The sequence below is a fragment of the Haliotis rufescens genome, unplaced genomic scaffold (genome assembly GCF_023055435.1).
Source record: "Haliotis rufescens isolate VD_foot unplaced genomic scaffold, xgHalRufe1.0.p SCAF_2, whole genome shotgun sequence".
Classification (NCBI taxonomy): domain Eukaryota; kingdom Metazoa; phylum Mollusca; class Gastropoda; order Lepetellida; family Haliotidae; genus Haliotis; species Haliotis rufescens.
In genome coordinates, this window is record NW_025963890.1 from 15689386 (window position 1) to 15714463 (window position 25078).

Genomic DNA, 25078 nt, shown 5'->3' on the forward strand with positions numbered 1-25078 from the left:
TTTGTCGGAATAAGATAGCGCTATTTAGATATTTGTTTCCATTTATATTCCTGTAGTGACAGTGGAATCCATACATCAATTTAACAAACGCCCCACTGTAGCAATGCAATAGTATATGAGTAACTTTATCTCTCAACAACGTTTCCTCGTCACCTGGTTGATTGCGTGTCATCATACCGAGACGGCATAGTTTGTCACTCATAATATCAACCCCTGTATTGCCTGGTCCAGACTAGATTATTTACAGGCTGCTGTCACATAGCGGGAATATTGGTGAGTGCGACGTTTGACAAGAAACAAACCAATTTTTTGAACAGATTTATCAGGAAACTCAGATGGTTGAATAGCTTATGAACAATTTCAAAATGAATACCCAATCAACAAGTATAATTTGAGTAAGAATACTTAGAATTAATCATATTATATCGTTCAATAATTTTTGTCATCAACATATTGTCTTCGGGTCACATACAGATGCAATGTATTGTTAGTTCAACGACTTTACAACCCGCCTCCACATTTTATATCATAATCTGTCTGATGTAATCCCCTTAATGTCTACAGGAACTCCAGTGTTTTTATGCCTGCAGCACATACTAATTGATACTAGTAACCATTGTTCAACAATGTAAATTTAGAAAAACGCCAACAGCATAAAATCATATTACGTCATTTCCTGTTTTTAATTGTTTAAATATATAGCACAAAAAATAAAGTATTTATTTAAATAAATCGCTAATAATTATGATAATATGCCAACAGCATAACACTCAAAGGCATAAAATCATATTACGTCATTTCCTGTTGTTAATTGTTTAAATATATAGCACAAAAAATAAAGTATTTTTTTAAAGAAATCGCTAATAATTATGATAATAAGGATAATACTGCTTTAAAATCAGGCATTTGTAAACAACAAACCACTTGTCAAGATCTTCCCGTACAATAAGAATAAAAGGTTTTCAAGTGATAAATAAAACTAGCTAAATAGACACAAGATGATCCAAGTTTTATATCTGTTCTTGTTTCTTCTGTAACCTTTAACCCATGACAAAACACAGTAAAACATATATCATGGAACAGTACTAAACAATGCCTAATGATTAAGTTTGATGAGTCAATGTTGAAAAACCAATATTCAAAAGGGAAATTTAAATCGGTTTAAAAATCTAGTTTATATAGTTGCAAAATTCTAAAACAAAATATCCTAATTTGTCATAATCTCCTTGATGGCTGCAGTGAAAGCTCCTGGACAGAGGCTAGGAACAGACAATATAAACATGTACATGGATCTCTCTCATTAGTTAGAAAGGGGCTTAAAGAGGAATTGTGGCCAATCACACTAATTACAACCCAATCAGACAAATGAATAGTCACCCTTTCATCTTGAGCTAAGCTGTATATAAATGAGTTGGCTTTGTTTGTTTTTTCATAACTTAACTATAGTGAAGCTTTATGATTCACATGCACATTTTATAATTAATGTGAAATTGATGTACAAGTTTGAGGTGTTGGTGTCTCATAGGCCAATGTTTACGCTCTCATTTTGTGTATTTTTATTCTGAATAGCGGGTGACACTTTAAATATTCATCTTCGTCTTCGGTATATCCAGGAGCAAGTCATCACATGGGGACAAAAACTAAAACGAAAAATTTATAATAAAAAAAGGGAATAAGCTTACTTACAATTCATGATTTTCTCGCCTTAAAGTCTCTGAAAAACAACAAAATCTGCTTCTCATGTCTGAAGTTCCCGGTTAGAATATTCCCAAGTGTTTGTCATACGTGGCAATTAAATGAACCTGGTGGTCAGATTCAGTGATTTTGTTGAACGCATGTCATTGTACCCCAGTGGTGTGGGACGTTGCTCATATTATCAATCACCGGTTTACTTGGTACAGATTCGATTATTTAAAGTTTGTCATGATATGGCTTGAATATTGCTGAGTGTGACAGTCATGTATCTTGACGATTGAATATCGAAGTTGCGATGTAACTGAAATACTGTTCAAAGCAGAGTTGATCCCTGGGCATTCTCTGATCGGGAAATCAATATTCTGCTACATCAGCATCTATTAGTGTGCATTTAGATATTAAGATTAGATGTGGTACCCAGTGCTTGTCAATAAGAGGCTCTAATATGGATTGGAGGTCAGGAATGGTGATTTGGTCAATAGCATGAAATCGTATCCTGATGGTGAAGGACGTTGCCCATATCAACCACTGGTTTGAGTTGATTATTTGTAGTCTGCCCTGATATAGCTGGTATATTGCTGACTGCAGTATTAAACACTCACTCACTCACTCGACCCGTGAAGATTGGGGTAGAATAGATCTTCAGCAACCCATTCTTGCCGTAAAAGGCGACTATGCTTGTCGTTAGAGGCGACTAGCGGGATTGGGAGGTCAGTCTTGCTGACTTGGTTGATGCATGTCATCATATCCCAATTGCCTGGATCGATGCTCATGATGTCAATCACTCACTGGATTGTCTGGTTCAGACTCGATTATTAGATCATATAGCTGGACTAATGCTAACTAACTCTCTCACTCACTCACTCACTCACTAAACCAAACCAAACCAAACCACACACTCACTCACAGTCAGTCAGTCAGTCAGTCAGTCAGTCACCAAACCACACTCTCACTCACTCATCCACCCACCCACCCTCCCTCACTGACCCACCAAACAGACCCACCCACAACCTAACACCACACTGACACAGGTTGTAGTGTATTTCATTCTTTTATTCATGTTCCTTCATGGTGTTCACAAATTCCACATAACTTGTGTACACAAGAAGCAAGGTGCTTGTACGAAATAGTATAAGTATATAACAATTAAATACAAAAATAACAGAACACAACACAAACAGTAACATTGCACAAAACAATAAATTCACATATCTCCAGCTTGGTGCTTAATACAGCCACCTGGTTTAAATGAAACCTGCGGTTCATGGACATGAACTTCTTATACTGAAATATGCTTCTTACTAATTTTGGTTAAAGAAACTACATTGCTCAATTTCATTCAAATGAGAACCTTTGTTTGATTTAGTCTGAATGAGATAAAGGCCTGTCCAAAGGACTACTGCCATCTTGTTTCCAGTGTGTCCTTTGAGGTGAGTAGGTGAGATACAGTGGAAGATGTCTCACAAACTGGAATATTATATATTATTAAGTATTTAGTTTGTAAACTTGTTAATCATCATACTCTCTTATAAGCCGTTTACCTGCTACATAGGATTCCTTTGAATGAGTTCAGGATTTGACACTTTTCTTGTGGTTGATTGTATATATCATTATTTCGGTTAACAGTCAAAAACCCTATTCCCACATTTATTTCAAATTTGGATCAGCAAATTTTATTTTTTTAAATATTTTTCTCCTGTTTTCCTCAAGCAAATCCTAAGACCATTACACCAGACCAATATGTATTATATAAAATAAAAAGGTGTTTTTTATTTACAAATTATGATTTTGAAAAAAAATGTATTTGCTATAATGCTTACTTTACTTAATTTTTTCTCAAATTAACCCTAATATTATTTGTATTTGTTTGTGTTTACCTCTTAACATACTGACTCAAGAAAATCAGTCAAACAAGGAATTAATTGGCCCAGCCTTGCTGGGATATTGTTCTGTAGTAAGAGTAAGACAAATATCTTATCACAGATCCCAATTCGCTGACCTCTACCTATCAATTACATACCTCGTGAGATATCCGAGATAGATGCGATAATCTGCAGGTCACGTGAATCCAAAGTTCAGCTGACAGGTCGTCTATTTTCATAGCCTAGAACCATGGTCATGTCTACCAATAAAAACTACACTAACCAGACTTAGATAGGTATGGGATTATAGTTTATGTCTAAATTATCATATATAGGATCTTCTTCTGCCCTTTGTGCTTAGGCTGGTCCAAACATCCCCAACAAATCTGCATGGTCAATATATCATTTAATATGCTATAGATCTATTTAAATACTACAGATACTGCCTAGTGTATCCATCAATCCTGGCCTATCAGGTGAGAATAACAATATGGTAACTTGCTCCAAGAAACAGAAATTGTTCATCATAACATGAATGTGAATGTAAATTGTTCACATTTCACAAATACTACCAAAGAGTTTGAAATTTGAACTTAAAAACCTTTCCTTCAGCTATAAATCTTTCAACCTTGTTAAAAGAAATGGAGAAAATCTCACATCAAAATTTCCACAATGTATATTTCTTCAGAAAGAAAGAAAATCAAGATAATGAAAAAAATATTGGACAATAATGCTAATAGACTCAATGTAAACTCAAACTTCATCTTAACCTGAAGAGGTCAAAGGTGACAAGGATCACGAGGTCAGAGGTGATGGAGACATCAGCTTCACTTTGCTTCATCAGCGATAAGCAATGACCTGCTGTTATTATTGTTCTCACCTGGTAGTACTGGGTCAATCTGAGGCTTTATTAGTGGGTTAAGTAATCTCTTGTCTGACTGGTTGGTGAGTCTTTGTCATCTAGTTGTGCTTTGCTTACAATGGGACTGACTTTCCATCCATGTCGTCATCATAGTGAAGTCTACATGCTCTATTTTTATGTTATGAAGTAAAGTCTTAATGATATCTGCCATTTTTTAAACAATGATCTATTGTTTAAAGTCATACATATATATAAAACAGTATGTTTTGCTTCTTTTTTGGAGAAAGATGATACTGATTCTTTTTTAAAAATCATTAATAACTTGCTATGAAGCATTAATGTTTTTTGTGTCTGATTCAAAACTTAAAAACAACATTATAGACAAGGTAAGAAATCTCAACTTCAAGGATATATTCCTTGCTGAAGAAAATTTTTGCCTTTTATCAATGGTATGTTTCAAGCTTAATTATTTGTGTTCTTTTTGTTTTCCTAGGCCAGACCACTTCGTGTTTTTGTTTTATGATTTTGATCACTTTATAAATTAAAAAATACATAAAAAATATAAAGAAATAGTAGGGTAAATTTGAAAAATTCCTTTAAAAAAATTCTTGAAATAAAATTGTAACAAACATAGAAAAAAGTAAAATAAAACAGAACAGAGACCATAAACAAATTACGGTCTCTGGTTAAAAGAAACACCATCTAATCAATCAGATTTTTTTTAGGAATTTATACTTTTGCAAAACAAAGGGCCATTGTGCCTTCAAAACAAGAAATAAATTGTCTGGCCTATGTTCCTATTATTTCGTTGCAAACATAAACATGAACTGATCAATAAGTTCCAATATCATCTGGGTACAAAACCTGAGACATGTATAATCGGTACAATCAGCATCTAACACAAACAAAAGTAGTGGAACAGGTAGACAATGTCTACAATGTGACACCTGTACAACTGCATTATCTTAGCAGCTAAGAAATAAAAATAAGAAACAATTTCAGAACTGTGAATAATTAACAAATGCAGTAAACATGAAATTGAACTTCACTCTGAGCATACAATGTATTGACTTGTAGAAAATATTTCTGAAACTGACTTCTGTATGCATCATATTAAAACTTTACGGTGTTAAAAAATAGTTATATTTTTACTCTGGATACTGCCAGAGAACATATATTTTAGATTCAGGTGAATGATGAGGTGAAATGTTTAGGTCTTAATGAGATGGAAATTCCTGATTTTCAAACATGGAAATCTACAATTTTGTATATGTATCTATTTCTTATTTACACCATCAGTATACAAACAGATGTTGCACGTAAATGTCAGAATATATTTCCTAGAGCTCTGTACATATGTATACCATGTACAGATTGTGTTTATGCTTAACAATGGTATACATTAAATATCACTCATATATCACTCATATCACACATATAGAATTCATTCACACATTTTCTGACTTCAATTTTCTAAAGGAAAAATCTGAGTAAATGCATTTTTATGACAACCCAGGTAGGTTATAAGGCGTTTTGACTTTGGTAAAAAAAAACGTGTTTGACAAAAATAACAGGATTTGTGGTTGGAAAAATTGGAAGATTTGGGAAAATCTTGGTTAGATTTCCTTCCAATCATATTTTTTCATATATTTCTCCATAAAATCATTGTCACTCCACGCATCATGTCACACTAATTATCAGATTTCAAATGATGAGTTCTAAACTGTCATCACTTTCATTGTCCGAGTTGGTCATCCCACAATTACTGGAGCTGAATGTTTCTTGCGGTAGAGCGCTGTCTTCTGATTCACTACAAACATACCAAGGCGTCTCTGGAGTTAATTTCAAAACATTGTCCACAAACACCTCGTCACTCATCAGATTTCCTTGACGTCTATATCCTTCATTCGTCACTTTCACTACATTGTCCATGAAGACCTCGTCGCTATCACCTATATATGCCTGATTCTCATAAATGTTTTCCTTCTTGCTCCTTGATGCACACTTCAAAAGACTCATCATCGGAACATAGTCGTTTTCATAATCAGGCTGTCCTACACCAGAATCGGTGCTCAATTTTGATTTGTCGTTTTGCATTGCACGAATGTTCATGACACCAACTTGTGTCTGAGTTTGAATGATGACAGGTGTTTTATGGGGACCCACAGAAGTGAGGATGTCACTCTGAGGTCCATGTTTACTTACAGTCACACTACTGTCTGAAACACTTATTTTAGAAGAAGGTGAATGGGACGTCTTTCTGCTCCTATGAGGTCTCACACAAGGTTGAGTCTCAGACTCACTGTCTGTCACATGGCACACATGCCTTGCTTCACGACGACCTTTGTTCTTGGCCTTCACAAAATGTCCATGTTCAGGGTCAGTGTTGTCCCTTGAGCTGACCATACTGTGGTAGGTATGTTTGACACTTTCCTGAAGTTGAGCCTCTGTGAGACTTTCCTGTACAATCTGATCACAAATATCAAACAGAGGAGCTTGATGTTTCCCATTAGAGTCTGGACTTGGGACAGCTCCAAACCTTTTACTCCATTTCTCAAAACTTTCTGTCACAAGTTTGTCTGTGCTGTCCAGTGTCCAAGCAGGAGCCTTCTTTCCATGTTTACGAGATTTACATTTACCCTGAACGGATCTCTCCTCCTCGGAAGCATCTGGTGTGTGGAGGGCGGTGGGCCTCCTGAACCAGTTCATGTACTTCTCCTTTACAGATTCAGATAAACTCTCCTGCCTGTGTACCTTGGATCGTGGAGGTTGAACACCTGTCATTTTCTTCTTAGTAGTTTTGGGACAATGGCAGTAATATTCACTTTCACTATCGCTTACAACAGGTCTGTGCCTGCTGAGATCCGTTACGGGAAGTTTGGACCACACAAGCGTATTGTCTGTCGTGTAACCATCTGAATACCAGTTATGGTCATCCCTGAGAAGGGACCTACAGGATGGAATATTTGGATATGGGTGAAGGTCATCAGAATTCAGTTGAGAGATACTGTCCCAGGTGTCAGTGAGGAGGCATGTCTGGCTGGCTGATCGGCCCGGAGGAGGTATCCATCTTGGACTGCCGATAGAGAGACTGGACTCACTGAGTATGTGGTCATCAGCTCGCCTTGGGCTCAGTGATGCTGGGATAGAACTAGCATCGTCATCATCAAGGATGTCTTCATCTGTGCTGATATATCGTCTGTGCATGTACATTCCTACAGACTGGAAACTGACCACTGACCTCTTTTCAACATCCAAATGATCTGGATCTCTTACGAAAGATGTGTTTGATTCTTCTGATATCGTCCCTGGCTTGTAGAAACATGATCGATATGTTCCAGTAGACTTTACATCAATTTCTGAGGCAGAGTCTAGCAAGGAGTCTTGGAGAAGGTTCTTGTAATAGTGACCATTATACACAGCATCATTGTACTGGCTGTACCAACCAGCACTGAATGGTCTTTGTAATTTCAATTTATGTTTAACACATAGGCTTAGCTTACAGTTGATGCAGCAATCCTTTACACAGACCAGCGTCTTGGCCTCTGATGGTACATCAGAGATGCTGATGTGGAAGAACCTGTAGTAGATTGTCAGGGAGACGATGGCAACAAAGAAGCAGGATGCTGTGATGAAGACAAGGAGGTACCGATACCCTTCTTCTCCTGCAGCATCTTGAACCATCCAGATGAGACAGAGAGTGGTGTTCTCAAGGAACATGATGATGTAGAACATGACATATCGGAACATGGAGCTCTGGTGGCTGAAGTTGATGAAGGCAAATATGTACATATAAGCTACAAGGACGCGGAATGATATTGTGTAAACTTTGCTGCCATTTGATTCGTTGATTGCACTGAAGACGGATGTACACACACAAACAAGCATTGTCAGCCAGTGGAGTCCAATCACTAAAAATAACCACTGAGAATATAACGTTGCGAAAAGTGACAGGGATATTATTCTGGCTGCAATTTCACCTGCACGCCACGAAAGTCGAAATACAGATCCCGGCCAGGTTAGCACAATATTTTCAGTCTCACATGTTTCATGCTGTCTACGAAAACTCCCCAAGGCCCATGTTGTTGAAAGGAGAGTGGAACCTGCCGCTACGTACAATATCCAGTAAGCAGGGAAAGATATGTTCTCCAGGACAAGGTAACACTGTATCAACATCAATGGAAATCCTGATGCAAACGCAAAAGTCAGCCTTAACAGAAACAATTCTGCCATTTCAGCTTTTTTCACCAGAACGTCCCTTTCTCGCAACACGGTAAAATGTCTCCATATAAATCCCATTTGAATGATATGAAGAAATGCCATGACAATGGCTTCACAGGTGGTTAGACTTTCTCCTTTTCTGTTGAGGAGCAATATGGCAGAGAGTAACTGTACAAGCACAAGAGGGATAAGGAGTACCCCCATTACAAGACTGAACCAGCTGTCCTGTGTTGTGGCACTGATCCACAGGAAGTATGCAAGCATTGTGTTTGTAACCAGCTCTGCCAAGTGCGTCAGGAGAGACAGCACAATGTAAAACACATAGCACCCCGAAAGACACTTACTTCCCATGTTTAGTGATTCTTCGAAACAGATCAAGTCTTCTTGTTCAGGGTCAAAGTTGAAGGACACTGCTTCCACTCTTACATTCTTCTTGACATCAGCTCACTTAAGTGAAATGAAGGTCACCATTTGTCTGCTTACGTAGAGGCCATAAGTTTGACGGGACTTTAATCCACTTGTGATTCCTCCAGGGAAAGAAGGTTTAACTCTTTTTCTCCATACAGTGTAATTTCACAGGAGACATGAAGACGAGTGAGATTTAGAAATGTCTCCAATTAGTTTAAGCATCAAACAGCAAAGATCTAAATTCAAAGTCAAACAGAACATATCTCTTTATACCTCTGATTAACATGTTCAATTGAGGTGAAATCCTTGTGATGACATTGCACATGCTTCCCAAAGATCAAAGTCCGCCATGTCCACACAGTGGTCAGTCCTTGTTCACACATTCAGGTTTCAACAGTGCACGTCTGCTCTTAGCCAAGCTCTTGAGGAGCAGACGTCTTCGGTCCTAGCATATCTTGACTCCCGACTATTGTAAATCCTTGAAGAGGGGATGATTAGGTGGAACTCCTAACACGTAAGAGCCCCTTCAGCCTTGCTCACACATATTTAAACACCTACTTCTTTTGTAGCAAGCATCTTCTCTTGGTAGCAGACAAAAAATCACAAGCAGACGTCAACAGGTTCAAAGGCAAGCCTACAATTTCTGCTTGTCATCTCACATGCATTTCAAACACTGTTCATACAATCCAACACTACAAGCATAGACTTGGTCCAGGCTATCCGTCTCAGAGAGTATCTAATCCCGTCAATTTGTCCGCTGACGAGGTTATTATCGGCCAATCGGGATTAACTCAAGCTTTTTCTTCCACATCAGAAAGCAGGCTGTACCTCGTTTGCACAATACCAATGGTGTTTGTTCCCTTAGGCCGGATTACTTGTTACAACTGCAAAGAGAAAATAATGAAAGTATTAATCCAAATTAGGAATGTATTGTGAGCACTCCATGCTATCAGACACAGTATTCAGGTTGCTGTGGGTGTAAGCTGTGATTATCATACACTGAACACAGCAGTATCCATGCTGACTCATACTGTATGTTTAAATGCTCTCTCAGGTGGGGTCGAGTGAAAGTATTAAAAACATTCAAGGTCATCCCTCACTGATCTCCTTAAGAGTAACATTATATGTGCAAACACTAAAAGCCTTCCGAGTTCATGTCATACAATATACCATCTGAAGAGAGAAATCTATAGAAATACTTTTTTTTCAAATTATGTGTTCGTGTACGAGTGAAACTTACAAAAGGGCATGTTTAGAGTAGCTATTGTTGAAAGGACGTGTTTAAAGTTCATACAACCTATGTTTAATCGCATACTTCTACGTTGAATAATATTTAGGTCATAGATATTAGCTCAAAACATGTCTGAATATTGTCATTGGGAATTTTAATTCATGTACTAGATCACTTTTTAAAAGTGAAATATTTCAGTGTAGAGACATGATTGATCTATTCGGTACAATGAGGTATAATTTCAAAGAGTAAATACATCCTTGTTGTTTACGTCATATTTGAGCAAATACAAGACTGTCAATAATTTCATATGTCAAAGATCCTAAAGAGCAATGAATTCCTTTCATCAAAATTTGTACATTGATCTAATGAAGGAAAAAAATCTACAATCTTAACTGAGATAAGGACAATGAAAAAATTCTCAAATCTAATTCTCAAAGCATGGGGATGAGGAGATTATTCCATAATGGCTTGATAGATTATCTAGTCATTTCTGGAGACAATTGTTTGTTTTTTTACAAAGTCAGTAAGAGTTTCATCTAGATATATGCAGCTGACATGAACATCCTGAATGAACCTCCACGTTGGCCTATTTAGTACATTTAATCACTTCTGACATGTTCTGGAGACAAATGTATAAATTGATCTTATTTGTTCTGTGTAAGACATTTACACAAAAAACATTTACACAATTCAGTTTCTGTTTCATGTAGCTTTGAAAAATATCAACTTCTTCAAAAAACCCGTTCCGAAACAGCCTGATATGTATGAGAAGAGAGAAAATCCCTAGAAAATCTAGGGAATAGAATTATCTTTATGTTGTTACAAGAAAAAAATATTGTAAAAAGAGTCACTAATAAATGTAGACATCCATATTACACAGTTCAAAAATATCTGAAGAGCTTCAGCTTTAGACCATATCAAAAGACAGTCTGTTTTCATTCTATGAAGAAGACACCTGAATATGTGAGCGATGAATTAGTCCTAGGTATAGATATTCCAGGGGAATAAAAATTCATGTGTAGAAATTGACTGAGGAAAGGAAATAGAGTCCTCATCCAGGGTATATTGTTCAACAGGAACCAACACTCCTGGCATATCGATTCGACCCGTGAAGATCCAGGGTAGAATAGGTCTTCAGCAACCCATGCTTGCCGTAATAGGCGACTATGCTTGTCGTAAAAGGCGACTAACGGAATCGGGTGGTCAGGCCCGCTGACTTGGTTGATGAATGTCATCGATCCCAATTGTGTGGATCGATGTTCATGATGTAAATCACTGGATTGTCTAGTCCAGACTCGATTATTTACAGACAGCCGTCAGCTAGCTGGAATATTGCTGAGTGCGGCGTAAAACAACAAACCAAAGCATATCGATTCCTCCAGAAAAAACATTCAAGCAGAACATATTTACTCTCACAAATACACAATGCCTTTTAGAAAGTGGCTAAATGTACCAAATCTTATATTTAGGATAACATTTTCTTAAAGTAAAAATTCAAGTTCTGTTTATGTTATCCCAAATATAACATTTGTTACAAAAAGACAACCGCACACCCAACCAAGCGATATAGACCAGATGACAAAAAAACTTGAAATGCAGAAAAAAATAACATACTGAGAATCCATCAAACAGAACAGATGCTATTTGAAACAACACACTTACATCTCAGCTGCTGAGAATCCTCCACAATAGAACCACTACCCATTGTCCTGGTCTCAAAAATACTCAAACAAGTGTCAGGTAGCGAACCCAAACTGCACAAAAGAATTCCACTACATTTCTTTTTCAGCCATTTCTATTCAACTGATGTGGAAGGTTCGTAAACGACAACCGATAGTCAATGAGAAATAGACGAGCAGCTTAGATGTCAGCTGGTGCCATTTATCACATGCCTATCAAAAATGTGCTGGTTCAATGACAAGCCAATGTGTCCTGTTGAAGCTATATGAGCAATCCCATGCCTCGTTACCTGCTCCAGGTATACATATGCTCCAAGCAGGAGAATGTGCACATGAAATGAGTGACAGTCTGGCTGTCCACTTCACTCAATGACTGATGAGCACATGCTCAGAATGAGGATTGATTGACAGGCTATGTACGTACAATGGTAACGACTTGGCTTACTGTTGGACTGTTGTGTTACTCCTTTTCCACCTAATGATTCCATCAAATGATATCTATATCAACTCATTAATCATCAGGAATGTACATATCTGTCAAAGGGAAATTGTCAACAAGATTGTTTACATGATATTAAAACTCGCGAATGTTGGTTGGTTTTTTTAACAGTAGTCTCGTATAACGTTTCATACAGTGATTCCTTCAGGGGTTTCAAACAATCTATTTGTATTTTTTAAAATTTTGGAGCAGGTATTGTACCTACTATTTACTAAGGAACCAGTCATGTATTATAATTATTATGGGGGAGGAGGGAGGGGTCAGAGGGAATCAGGCCAGGGTCAACAAAAAATATGTCTCATGGGAGGGTAAGGAAAATGAGGGTCATGCTTAAAAAGACAATTTTATAATACAACATAAAGTGTTTTTGCATTTTGTCATGACAAAATATACAAGGACATGGGGAGCATAATCCAAAAATATGACAAGCATTAGGGGAGGGTAATTATTTTCAGTACATAAGTGCATCAAAAGACTAACCAACCCCCCTGTAACTAATATCTGGATCCTAAATTGAACTATATGAATGTCTAGTGTCTATATACATAATGTTTCATGAAGAGTATCAGCAGTGCAAATAAGATTATGATAACCAAAGGTCATGTGCATAAAATAACTATTTTCTTTAAATTTGATTCTGTCATGAAAAATCAATATACAGTAAACTACGGTTATAACGAACTCAAAGGGACCACTAATTTTAGTTTGTAATAACCGTAGCTCATCATAAGCATATATACAACATATATACAACATTTATACAACACATGGTCGGGACTAAAATTAAGTTCGTTATATCAATCAGTTCATTATAAGCGTGTTTGTTATAAACATAGTTAACTGTATACATCAAACCTACAAAAAGTGATAATGGGTACTTCAGGATGTTCACTACATATTCAGATATACTGAATTTACACTGCATGTTTATGTTGGTGTCTGGATACAATGTGTGAAGCCCATTTCTGGTGTACCCTGCTGCGATATTGCTGGACTATTGCTAAAAGCAGGATAAAATACAACTCACTCACTTTGCTGGCCCAGCAAAACCTATGACCTTATCTACTTTTAATTATCAACCAATCTGACTTCATGTCTCACATCGTCACGATATGGCTGAAATATTGCCGATGTGACGTTAAACTTTAACTCACTCACTCACTCATGTCTCACAGAATCATGGTAACCAAAGCAGAAATCTGCCATGTAGGTCCATTACTTTTTAGGTGTTAATCAGATTTTTCTGTCTAAAACATCCTAAATAAATATATTATTAAAGTTTCAAATGCACTTGCCTAATACCAAATCCAAAAAAGAGAAAAGCATGTTAATACAATTCACAACCTCACAGCACATCCATTGTTAAAAACAGGGTTACCTTACAAACACTGAATTCAAACAACAACATATATTTACCAAACACGAGTCCACATTCATAGGACAGGCTGAATACAGTTTCTCCAATGTCGGAAACTCACATATATGTGATATAGGAAGAAAAACCACACATTCACTGTCCGCAATAATCCAGAATCCGTGAACGAAATAATCCTCAGCGTGGAACACTGAAATTTCACATACTCCCTTGTGTGGCCCTTTAAGCCTTCTGTGGCTAACTCAATATTCAGGCAGTAAGACTCTATGTGCTCAGCAGAGCGTGCTTGGGACCCCTTCCCTCAACTGAGAGACATTCCGACAGTGACCAACCGACACTGGTCATGTGACACAAGGTCACCGAGGGTAACAATACCATGCTTGTTACTGTCAACTTGTTAAAAAAGGGGCTTGTTCATTGTGAGTGAAACATTTTAATGGAAAGTCAATATTTCTGTTTCAGCTTTAACAATTCTAATTACTTTCTACTTCGACTGTCTTGTGAAATAAATTGGATTTCCAAATCGTATCAGGTTTCAAAGATCACAGGTAAAAATTTAGGAATATGATTCATCTCTTTACAGTACTATAACACAGCAATTGTTATAATCGTGACACTGAGAGCAAGAAGTACTTTGCACAGTGAATATCTTGTATTTCAATGATAAAAAATCTATTTTAATAGTGTTAATATTGTGAACAGTTAAAAGTGATACATGTGACTATGAGCTTCAAGAAATGGATCTATCCCTCTTAGTGTTAGTCCTGTTATCAAACCCTACATGCCATACATGATCCTGTTACATCCAAGGGAAAACAGATTACGTAAGTGTGAACCGCCCGCTGTTGCAGACGAGTTTCATTACACATCTAAATGCAATGCAGTCAGTCAACTGAGGTTGTCATGTATGTAAAAAAAAGGCATTAAGTAGCTGAATATCTATAAATATATACACCTGCTAAATTCTAACAGCGTAAAAGAATTGAAGCACCTAGCAAATTTCATATCACACACAAGCGACTTATTAAAACCAACCTAAACATATTATTAGCTTGATACACTTATGTTTTGCATACAGATTTTATTTTGTATAATGAACACACATGTATGCACTTGCTGAACTGTCATCTTGATCATGGCTGTATGTTACATTTCACGGTCTTGATTCACCGTTGGTTGTTTATGGGGTAATAAACAAATCTGGATACTAGAATACATTAATCTTTGCCATTAGAAATAGAAACCGGTTGATTTTCGAAAGTCCTTTTACAAAACCGTATCTGTAAATACTGTAAAAGTAATATGGTTGAAGATGAAGTTCACTTTTTGACCACATGTGACTTGTATTCCGATTTAAGATATGAGTTTTGGAAATATATTTTGAATATTGATCCACTATTTATACAGCTTCCACCAGTATATTTATTTAATGCAAATTTGTGATAGTTATTCATGTAAAATCCTAGCTGCCCTAGTATATAACATGTTTCAGAGTTGTAAATTCTATGTTAACATTAATATTTAATAAGAGGTTTTAAAATGTTAAATATTTTATCAATTATTTAACTACATTCACTTTGTGCATTTTTATGGTTAGTTTAGTGACACGAGTGTCTCGTAGGCCTCTCTGGCCAGATGTTGTATGTTTTTTAATATGAATAAAATGTAATTTATCTGCTTATGTACAACATGTGACACTTTAATAAAATATCATTCTTCTTCTTCTTCATTCTCATTCTTTTCTTAAAACCAGTGCTGGAGTGAATATCAGGACATTAGCAGCTATAACAGCTCTCAAAACATGTCACTGCCTCAAATGCACAGCAGAAATGGACTTAAAAATGCCAACTATGTGGTCGGTTACCAGTTGAATGGGAAAATCAACGGTCACATTTGATTGTTGATAGTGCTCTCTGACTGTTGATCGTGTCACAGGTGTTTCTGTGACATTCTTCAAATTCAATAACATTCCAAAGATATCAGGAGAAGAATGCTGGAATTGTGTCCTGCATCCTGACTGCATGTACCTATACTCTTATATTTACAGTTCATACATGATCAAACAATACAAGCATCACCAGGGTGATCAACGTCCATCACTCCATAGAGCCAGCCTCCATCAGGGTTAGCACTTACTCCTATACTTTCATTAGTCAGCAAACATTATCTGCTACAGAGATTAAAAGTGATTGTTCACAAGGATATCATTCAAACATCGCCAGTCCTTCCTGAATTGTATTAGTTGCAGACTATTGCACTTATGTTTATTTCAAACATAAGCCCTGTGACCATAAGTACTCTGGGGTAGTAGGCAGTCTAATGGTAAAAGACCTGGGTTTGATTCCCAACATGGCTACACTATGTTAAGCCATTGTTGGTGTCCCCTGCGATGACATTGCAGGAATACTGCAGGAATATTGCTGCAAACTGTGTCAAAACTACCTCAACCATAGGCAATTACAATTTTGTTCATTCCCAACAAGGGGCAGTTGGGTAGCCTAGTGGTTGAAGCGTTCACTTATCACACCAAAGATCCAGGTTCGATTTCCGACATGGGTACAATGTGTCAAGCCCATTTCTGGTGTCCCCATCTGTAAAATTGCTGGAATATTGCTCAAAACAGCAGAAAACCATACCCACTCACTCATTCCCAACAGAAACAACGACTATCAAACATTAATGCAATTCACCCCACTACAGTGACACAAAGATTCTACTTACATCCAAGCTTGCCCCTCCCAACACAGAGATGAGAGTTCCACAACCACCTGTCCCTGACTGGTGACTTATCAATACATATATCAATATAGGAATGATGTGACCTGTTTATGATAATGAGTGCTATCACAGCCAGCACAGACCTTCGAATCTCAATATAGCCACGATATTGTCCCAACAACCCACCTTCAATATACATAGGATGGACATTGAATACATGACCTGGTACTTACGGTGTGGTATTTGGACACCCCGGAGAATTGTGTATGCTATTCATGTCTGTTCAATATATTGTACAGATGTGCTTGACATATTGTATGTGAGTCAATATAAGAAGTTGTTCGTTTCAGCAAGAAGATGGTTGGATGCCCGAAGGAATAGCATATAGGATTTAATTCAAAAGCCTTTTTTTGTACATTTGTTCCATATTCTATTTCATATCTTGGAATCTTTTATACTGTTATCAACATTCACAAATTTATTTTGAAACATTGTAGATCTTTGTCATGACAGGGAGTACCGGGTAATGAAATATGCCTATCAGTCTCACCATATATAGTTTAACATGGATATAGTAATGGCTAAAACATACACCAACTGCAGTGAGCCAATATCATTGGCTACAAGAATATCCGAAACACATGTAAATATCTATATCTAAGATATGGATAAGATACAATAAACTTAACTGATTACCCCACTGGGGTAAACTTGGTACAAATGGACATTCAGCCAGCCAGGAGATGAAGCTATTCATGTGCAAGCAACATCATCTCCATCTCGGACTAATTCCTAGAGTTACCCCCCTTGTTGGATATCGCCAAGAGTTAACTCTCTTCTCAACATAATTCACAGAAATGAAAAAGAAATCCATGTTCCATTCCCCTCATGGGAACAATGTCTTGAGTACATGATTGGGAAATGTTCACCAATTAATAAATTCAATTGTCTTTTCTCCAAGACTCATAGCAAAATAATATCTTTCATATTCTTAAATCAAAGCCAATTATTGATGTCCAGACCAAAAAGTAAGAGTTTGAAACAAAACCCAGTGCACAACTGACTTTAGCTTAAACATATAATTTTACAGTCAATGACATAAAACACGTTAAAAACTGAGCTGATTGCACAAAGAGTCACATTTTGCTTAAAAGTTACAATGACAAACAACCTACTCACTCACTGACCCTCTATTATCCTGCTTCTGTACACATGATACACATGTACATTCTAATCCATCATAAGCTACAATAAATCATCAATATCCAATAATGATCGCACCAATACAGCCGAGAGACAATCAATCATACAGTGAGAGTCACACAATACCACTGTCAACCATACTGTACCAGCAGAACCTGTTGCAATAAATGTGTCACTTGATATAGACAAATATGCTTAGATCTTCTCCCCCTAGTTATTTTACACTGACTTGACATATACTTCAAGAATGCCATGGATTGATGTAAGTCATCAGAAGAAGAAACCATGTAGATTCCGGTTCAGAACATAGGTCCCCAGCAACCTATGCCTGTTCCCAGGGGGATTGCGCGTAAGAATACAGGTCCCTAGCAACCTATGCCTGTTCCCAGGGGGATTGCGTGCAAGAATACAGGTCCCTAGCAACCTATGCCTGTTCCCAGGGTGATTGCGTGTAAGAATACAGGTCCCTAGCAACCTATGCCTGTTCCCAGGGGGATTGCGCGTAAGAATACAGGTCCCTAGCAACCTATGCCTGTTCCCAGGGGGATTGCGCGTAAGAATACAGGTCCCTAGCAACCTATGCCTGTTCCCAGGGGGATTGCGCGTAAGAATACAGGTCCCCAGCAACCTATGCCTGTTCCCAGGGGGATTGCGCGTAAGAATACAGGTCCCTAGCAACCTATGCCTGTTCCCAGGAGGATTGCGTGTAAGAATACAGGTCCCCAGCAACCTATGCCTGTTCCCAGGGGGATTGCGCGTAAGAATACAGGTCCCTAGCAACCTGTGCTTGTCAAAAGAGGTGACTAAATGGATCGGGTGGTCAGACCCAGTGACTTGGTTGATAGAGTGCCATCGTATCCCATTTGCATGATTCGATGCTCAGGATGTTAATCATTGGGTTGCAGCGTTAAGCAACAAACAACATCAGATGATGTCATGTATTAACAAGAAGAAAATATCAGTTCCGTTATTGAAGTGAATGTGAGTGAGTTTGATTTTACGCGCTTTTAGCAATATTACAGCAATATCACGGCGGGGCTTCACACATTGTGCCCATGTCAGGAATCGAACCCCGGTCTTTTGGCGTGACGAGCGAACGCATTAACCACTTGGCTACCAGACCGCCCCTCCCTTATCAAAGAGCTTATGAAACATGAACAGGGGACTCTCCATGTCACTGTTGTGTAGTTCCATCTCTGCATCCACATCAAAATTATCGAACCATTATTATTATCATACCATGATGTGATGGCACGCCTAGCAATTATACAAAATAATCTTTTTTCACACGGATTATAATTAATGAAAATCATGCTTAAAAAATTTAACAGTCAACATTCATTTTTTCACTAGCAAAGATAACTCAAGACTAAACTGACATTGACTCTTTGAGATGACCAATGTTTTGAGATGGGATCTACATAAACATGAAAGTTGCTAGTAGATATCAAAGTCGGTTCACTTGAAAATAAAATGAGTTAAACATTATAAGAGTCAGATGAGCAATTCACAAACAAGCTACTTTTCCATCAGCCTATAACATTTCTGATTATTAAAACTCCTGTATGTTTGAAAATGACAGTAAGTTGGGCTTAACAAAGTTTGAATTTCCAGAATCAAACCATCAATGTCTATAAAAAGCAACCACACTATCCACAGGGCCATTCAATGCCCTTTAAAGCATCCTTGTACTTTACTGCAGCATGAGATGTGTTACAGTCTCACTTTTCTCAATTGCACCGCAATATAATGCTGCAATGATAAACACTATCTGCCCCCTACACCCCTGCTCCCCAGCCCCCCAGGGGTCAAGGCACTTTAGTTTGAATGTATGTGTATTTACCTGAGAACGTTATCAACAAACAAATAAATTGGGATATGATGGTTTTTCTGTCGCTGTGTACACTAAACATGCTGGCATCTGGTCTGGGGGCAATAAACAACATGACCGTCACCTACTCATAAACTGTACTTTACAGGTACCGCTATGATTTATTCACTTGTACCTATAACATAACCTTCTGTATGGACCGATACGCTTGAGTTGGAAATATATACTATAAATCTAACTATTGAACACGTTTAATAACAAAACATCAAGATGTTTAATTTTGAGAAAAGTGTTCGGTGATTACTATTAAAATTGTTTACTTGTGTTCCTTGTCAAAGGAATGTTTTAACCGTTAAATCACATTAGCTAATTGATACCGTATAAACATACAAACTGTTTGCTAACTGAAATGAGAAAATATTTTGTGAACTAATAATAGATCTTGTCAAATCACCATAAATGTTTTCTGGAAAAACCCCAAACCCCTGTGAGTGAGTGAGTGAGTGAGTATGGTTTTACGCTGCTTTTAGCAATATACCAGCAATATCACGGCGGGAGACACCAGAAATGGGCTTCACACATTGTACCCATGTCGGGAATCGAGCCCGGGTCTTCGGCGTGATGAACACTTTAACCACTAGGCTACCAGACCGCCCCCCTCAGCTCCTGTGAAATTCCACCAGCAGGAAGGGCGCAAATATTTCAACTGTCGCAGATTGAAGGGTCATACCTCTTGTTCCTCAGCGTAAACAACAACTAGAGCCTGTTAGGACCTGGCCGTCAAGTTTCTCCTAGTTCCGCACGTATCCCTCGCCCTGTAACTCCCCCACTTATATAAATAGTCCCCAGCTAAACAACAAAACCTTGCCCAAGTCGGAAATAATCAGATGCTGCGAACCGATACAAAAATCCAGGAAAACAAGCACGTTGAGTAAACCTTGGTATAAAAAGACCAACACATACCTGAATGAAATAAGGCCGGGTTTAACTGAAAATAAGTAGGTCCTCGCCACCACTCAATCCGAAGGGTCGACTTACATCCTTCTTTGAAAGATACCCGGTTTATCGTGTGACCTTAATTGTGATAAATCGACAAGCTACATTAACATGTATCGCAAAGATACAATAAAATCATGAGCGTGAACATTTATCATACCACGTGGAGTGCTTGACTCAATAAATGTTGTCCTCTGATAAAATTTGTTGGGACTTTAATCTTGACACTTATCATCAGTTCATCACGAGTACATGCTTGTGATTTAACGATGATAGAAATATTTGCTAAGACTGCTGGGAAGGGAACACATATTGACGTGAAGGAGGAAGAGACTGATAACCAGACACATTCCACAACACTATTATCTTTACTCTGTTGACGTAAGTCGAAAGCTCTATAGCGAGAGTTTGCTGAGACAAAATGTGTAATAATTTCCTTATTAGAGTTACATCCCTTTTTGTATGACAAATTATTTTAATTATTTGGAACACAAAACAGGAACGTCTTCTACCAAGTCAGGTTCATTTTTTGTACGTTTTAGATATTTTGGGATTACATACAAGCTGAAGATACCGAGCCAGTTTTTACACAAATTAAAAGTAAAAAATGCATTGTGTTGAACAAATGTTAAAACCTGTTGTTGCCATCATAGAAAAAAAGTTCACAATACAATTAGGTAAAGTGAAATTGACATCCTATAAATATTAATCACCAGGTGGTCAATGAAATATTAAAGCTGTATCTCATAGTTGTCAATGACATTCATCAGATGTCGAGTGTGCTTTTAGCTAAAATTGTGAAAGAACAAAATGTAAAATTCAATTATTCAGTAAAGCCAGCAAAATAAGTCTTCTGTTTGAATCTGCCATCGTCACCACCATATGTGTATCTGTGAGTGGGTGTTCGGGGGAGGAGTGAGGTTTGTGTGTGTCTGTGTGTGTGCACACAATCTTTTTGAAGCATACTAAACATTTCTCCTTTTGGTAATTTTTACAAATGACAGAGGTGGATCCAGGACTTGGCTTACAGCGCAGTTAACATGTAAGGTGGCTGAAATAGTGGGGAGTACACACACCCCCTCTGGATCCACCAGAGGGTAATCATGTATACTAAAATAAATACTTTATCATATATTTTCAACAACATTAACATGATTATTGAATGAGAATATCAAAATCACAAATGCATCCATTCTTTTCCAAAAATCTCAATCCATGCTTGTCTTCCATCATCCATGATCTTTTTAAAATTTATCGCACATAAATTTAGGGCAGGTAACTCGAACCAAACCCGAATGGGTCGCAACCTATATGTCTATGAGAAAAGATCGAAACATAATGTTCGTTTTGTATACCATGCTAAAAAGAAGAGGGATAGACAAGCTTCTATTTATCATTTCGCCCGAAGCACTAGCAACATGAAGATATTGAAGAATCTAAGCTGACAACACAGGCTTTGAGGCTTGGTGTAAAGGATTAGACGGCAGTCTCCTGCCTGGCTGGGGGTATCAGGGCTCTCACAATGGAGGTCTGGGGGGTATCTAGGTTGTAATGCAGGCAGCCAGGGTAAGGGAGCTAGAGGAATGAGGGAGGGGTTGGGGGGAGGGTCAAGCTTTTCACCACTTAGAGCAATAGGTCGGTTTTATATCTGGGTTTAATTACAGTGTATAGGGAATTAGGACTACTTGGCCCCCTGGGGTGAATTTTAGGGATTTTGCCTCTCAAAATAGTTATGGCATTAGAGGTGTATAATTTGGGTATTTTTAGGAATTGGGGAATGGGTGCTGTGAGGGTGGACATTTGATCATGTGTAGTGAAAGACATTTATATCAGGGGCATAGCATTGATACCAGGAAGGGGGTGATTAACTGACTGGGGTTGGGTTTTAAGGATCTGGGGTCTGAAATAGACTGGGTTATCAGGGAATTGTGATGAGTGAACAACAGGGTAAGAAGGGATGCAAAGGTGGATCACATCTCTCAGAGGTGGATCACATCTCTCAAAGGTGGATCACATCTCTCAGAGGTGGATCACATCTCTCAAAGGTGGATCACATCTCTCAGATTGTAAAAAGAGTTTTAAAATGGAAAAGAAAGAAAGGCACAGGGGAAGGGCGATTTGTGTGTTGTGACTGGGGTCTGAGGGACATGTGTTGCATTGTTTCTGGATGGTGGAATAGGGGTGGGTATATATGAGAGGGGTGATACCCCAGCTCTGGGTGGTGGGGCGGCATGGGGGTGGGTGTATATGAGAGTGGTGATACCCTAGCTCTTTGTGGTGGGGCGGCATGGGGGTGGGTGTATATGAGAGTGGTGATACCCTAGCTCTTTGTGGTGGGGCGGCATGGGGGTGGGTGTATATGAGAGTGGTGATACCCTAGCTCTTTGTGGCGGGGCGGCACGGGGGTGGGTGTATATGAGAGTGGTGATAGCCTAGCTCTGGGTGGTGGGGCGGCATGGGGGTGGGTGTATGATGGGGAGGATGTGACAGGGCAGGAGGTATACCTCAGATCTGGGTGGTGGGCCAGATTTGGGGTGGGTGCAAGACGTGGGGGGGGAATGTGACAGCTGGAGGTATACCTCAGATCTGTGTGATGGGGTGATGGGGGTAGGTTTATGAGGGGGGGGATGTGACAGGGCTGGAAGTGTACCCCATCTCCGGGTGGCAGGCCAGCATGGGGGTGGATCTATGCTGAGTTAAGGATCCAACCTCTCTTCACAGAAAGGCAGAACCTTGCATCAATCAAGCACAGGCCAATGACTCTTCACACCATGGAGGTAACTGAGTCAGTCACACAACTGTGGGAAAATGGGGATTTTATTACAGGCTTTGTACACCCAGATTCAAGTATTCTATTAAATCAAAATTGGATGCAACCATGCAATCCTAAAATTTAAAAGCATAATGAGCTGTCTTGACATGTTCTTTCTAACAGGGATCTTCTAAATTACATTATTGTCAATTCTACTTTTCCAGAAGTCTTTTTAACAAAAATTTAAAACCATGACCCTAACATGCACAAAGGATATGGAGGCATTGAAACATCAAACATTTGCTCATGCGGAAAGCTTCTAAACAACTTTACCAAGATTTCACAAGGAAATTATACATAACAATCGTACACATATCTGTCAAAATGAAATATGAAAAATGGTTGTTTATTAAATGTGCACAGCTTAACAACTTATCACTTGAGTGAATTCATCCCACTTGCTGCCATGAACTGATTATATTGCAAGCCAAACTGAGTGTGTACCTGTCGTGTTGTAAAGCATGCTCATTTGGGATTCAAAGCCAGTGGTTTGTGTGGAAAAATCCTTCTTTTCACGCTTAATACCAAGCAAACTGTGAACAGGAACATTCACACTGGACACCTCCACCTGAAGCTATTAAACCTAATTATATTCCCAGTAATAAATATTCAATAGCAACAGAAAGTGCCAGCAGTTGCAAATGAAATTCCCTTGCCTAAATTATTAAAAAAAACCTCCAAAATCATGGTTAATATCATGCTTATTAAACATTTCAGTTTTTCTCAACAACTGTATAGTAAATATTTTGAAGATCAATTACTGGTATAATCAAAGACGATCTATTGAAGTGAAGTATTTTTTGTCAAAAAACCCACAATAATTAACTATTAGATATTTAATTGCTGTGTCAAACCATTCCTGAAACCATATACATAAACAAACATATGCATATGCATAAACACACACATACACAAACATAAACACAGACACAGACACAGACACAGACACATATGCAACCATATCTGGTATATACTATAAAATTTAGAATTTAACTCATAACAGATACTTTGACATGGAATATTGTAAAATCTAGAAAATACTTGTGACAGACTGACTGATCGATTTGAACAAACTCAACAGCCAATGCTCGATGATGAATCTTCAACCTATTCCCCCCCACTACTTTATGTACAAGTGTGTACCAACAGGCCATGTAAGACCTACTGTCCACAGCAGTGAGAGAGATGTCAACACCCTTAACTCAGTATCAGGTGTTAATCTACTGACCACGACAGTGTCAAGAATGATCATTCTCTGGACAAGTATACTGACTGAGACAGGCTCTGGTAGCCTCTGGTACTTAGTACTAGCTCAGGTTTCAGGGTATGGCTAGTGGGAGTATCTGCTGATTGTCATAGGAGACAACTCATTTGAGGTTCAGGATTATCCTGTAAAAATGACGTGGTTACAAGGTGTGGTCAATATGTCTCTATTCCTCACGTGGGTACACTATGTGAAGCCCATTTCTGGTGTTCCCCACCCTGATATATTTGAAATATTGCTAAAAGCAGAGTAAAACCATACTCACTCACTACTCACTTGCCCACTCTCATGGCAAGCTCAAGCCTTCGATCACTAACTCGGCCAAGCTTTTACTTCTCCACTCACTAACTCACTCACTAACTCACCCACTTCCTACCACAATGAGTGATATCTGCCAATTCACTTACCACTGTATGTAC

General features: G+C 38.2%; 1 protein-coding gene across 6 annotated transcripts in view; it reads right to left on the reverse strand.

Annotated features, from left to right (window-relative positions):
* Positions 1–2730: 2730 nt before the first annotated feature.
* LOC124135597 overlaps positions 2731–25078 on the reverse strand; it is a 58597-nt gene continuing 36249 nt past the window's right edge. For 4 of the 6 annotated variants that reach the window (XM_046500982.2, XM_046500984.2, XM_046500987.2 and 1 more), the window contains exon 2: positions 2731–9932. In XM_046500982.2, the coding sequence (XP_046356938.2) occupies positions 6124–8991 (2868 nt within the window). In that variant the 5' untranslated portion in view covers positions 8992–9932 and the 3' untranslated portion in view covers positions 2731–6123. Of the gene's footprint in view, positions 9933–13876; positions 14107–20550; positions 20804–25078 lie in introns of those variants that run through there. The other 2 variants (XM_046500986.2, XM_046500983.2) reach the window with 2 other exon arrangements.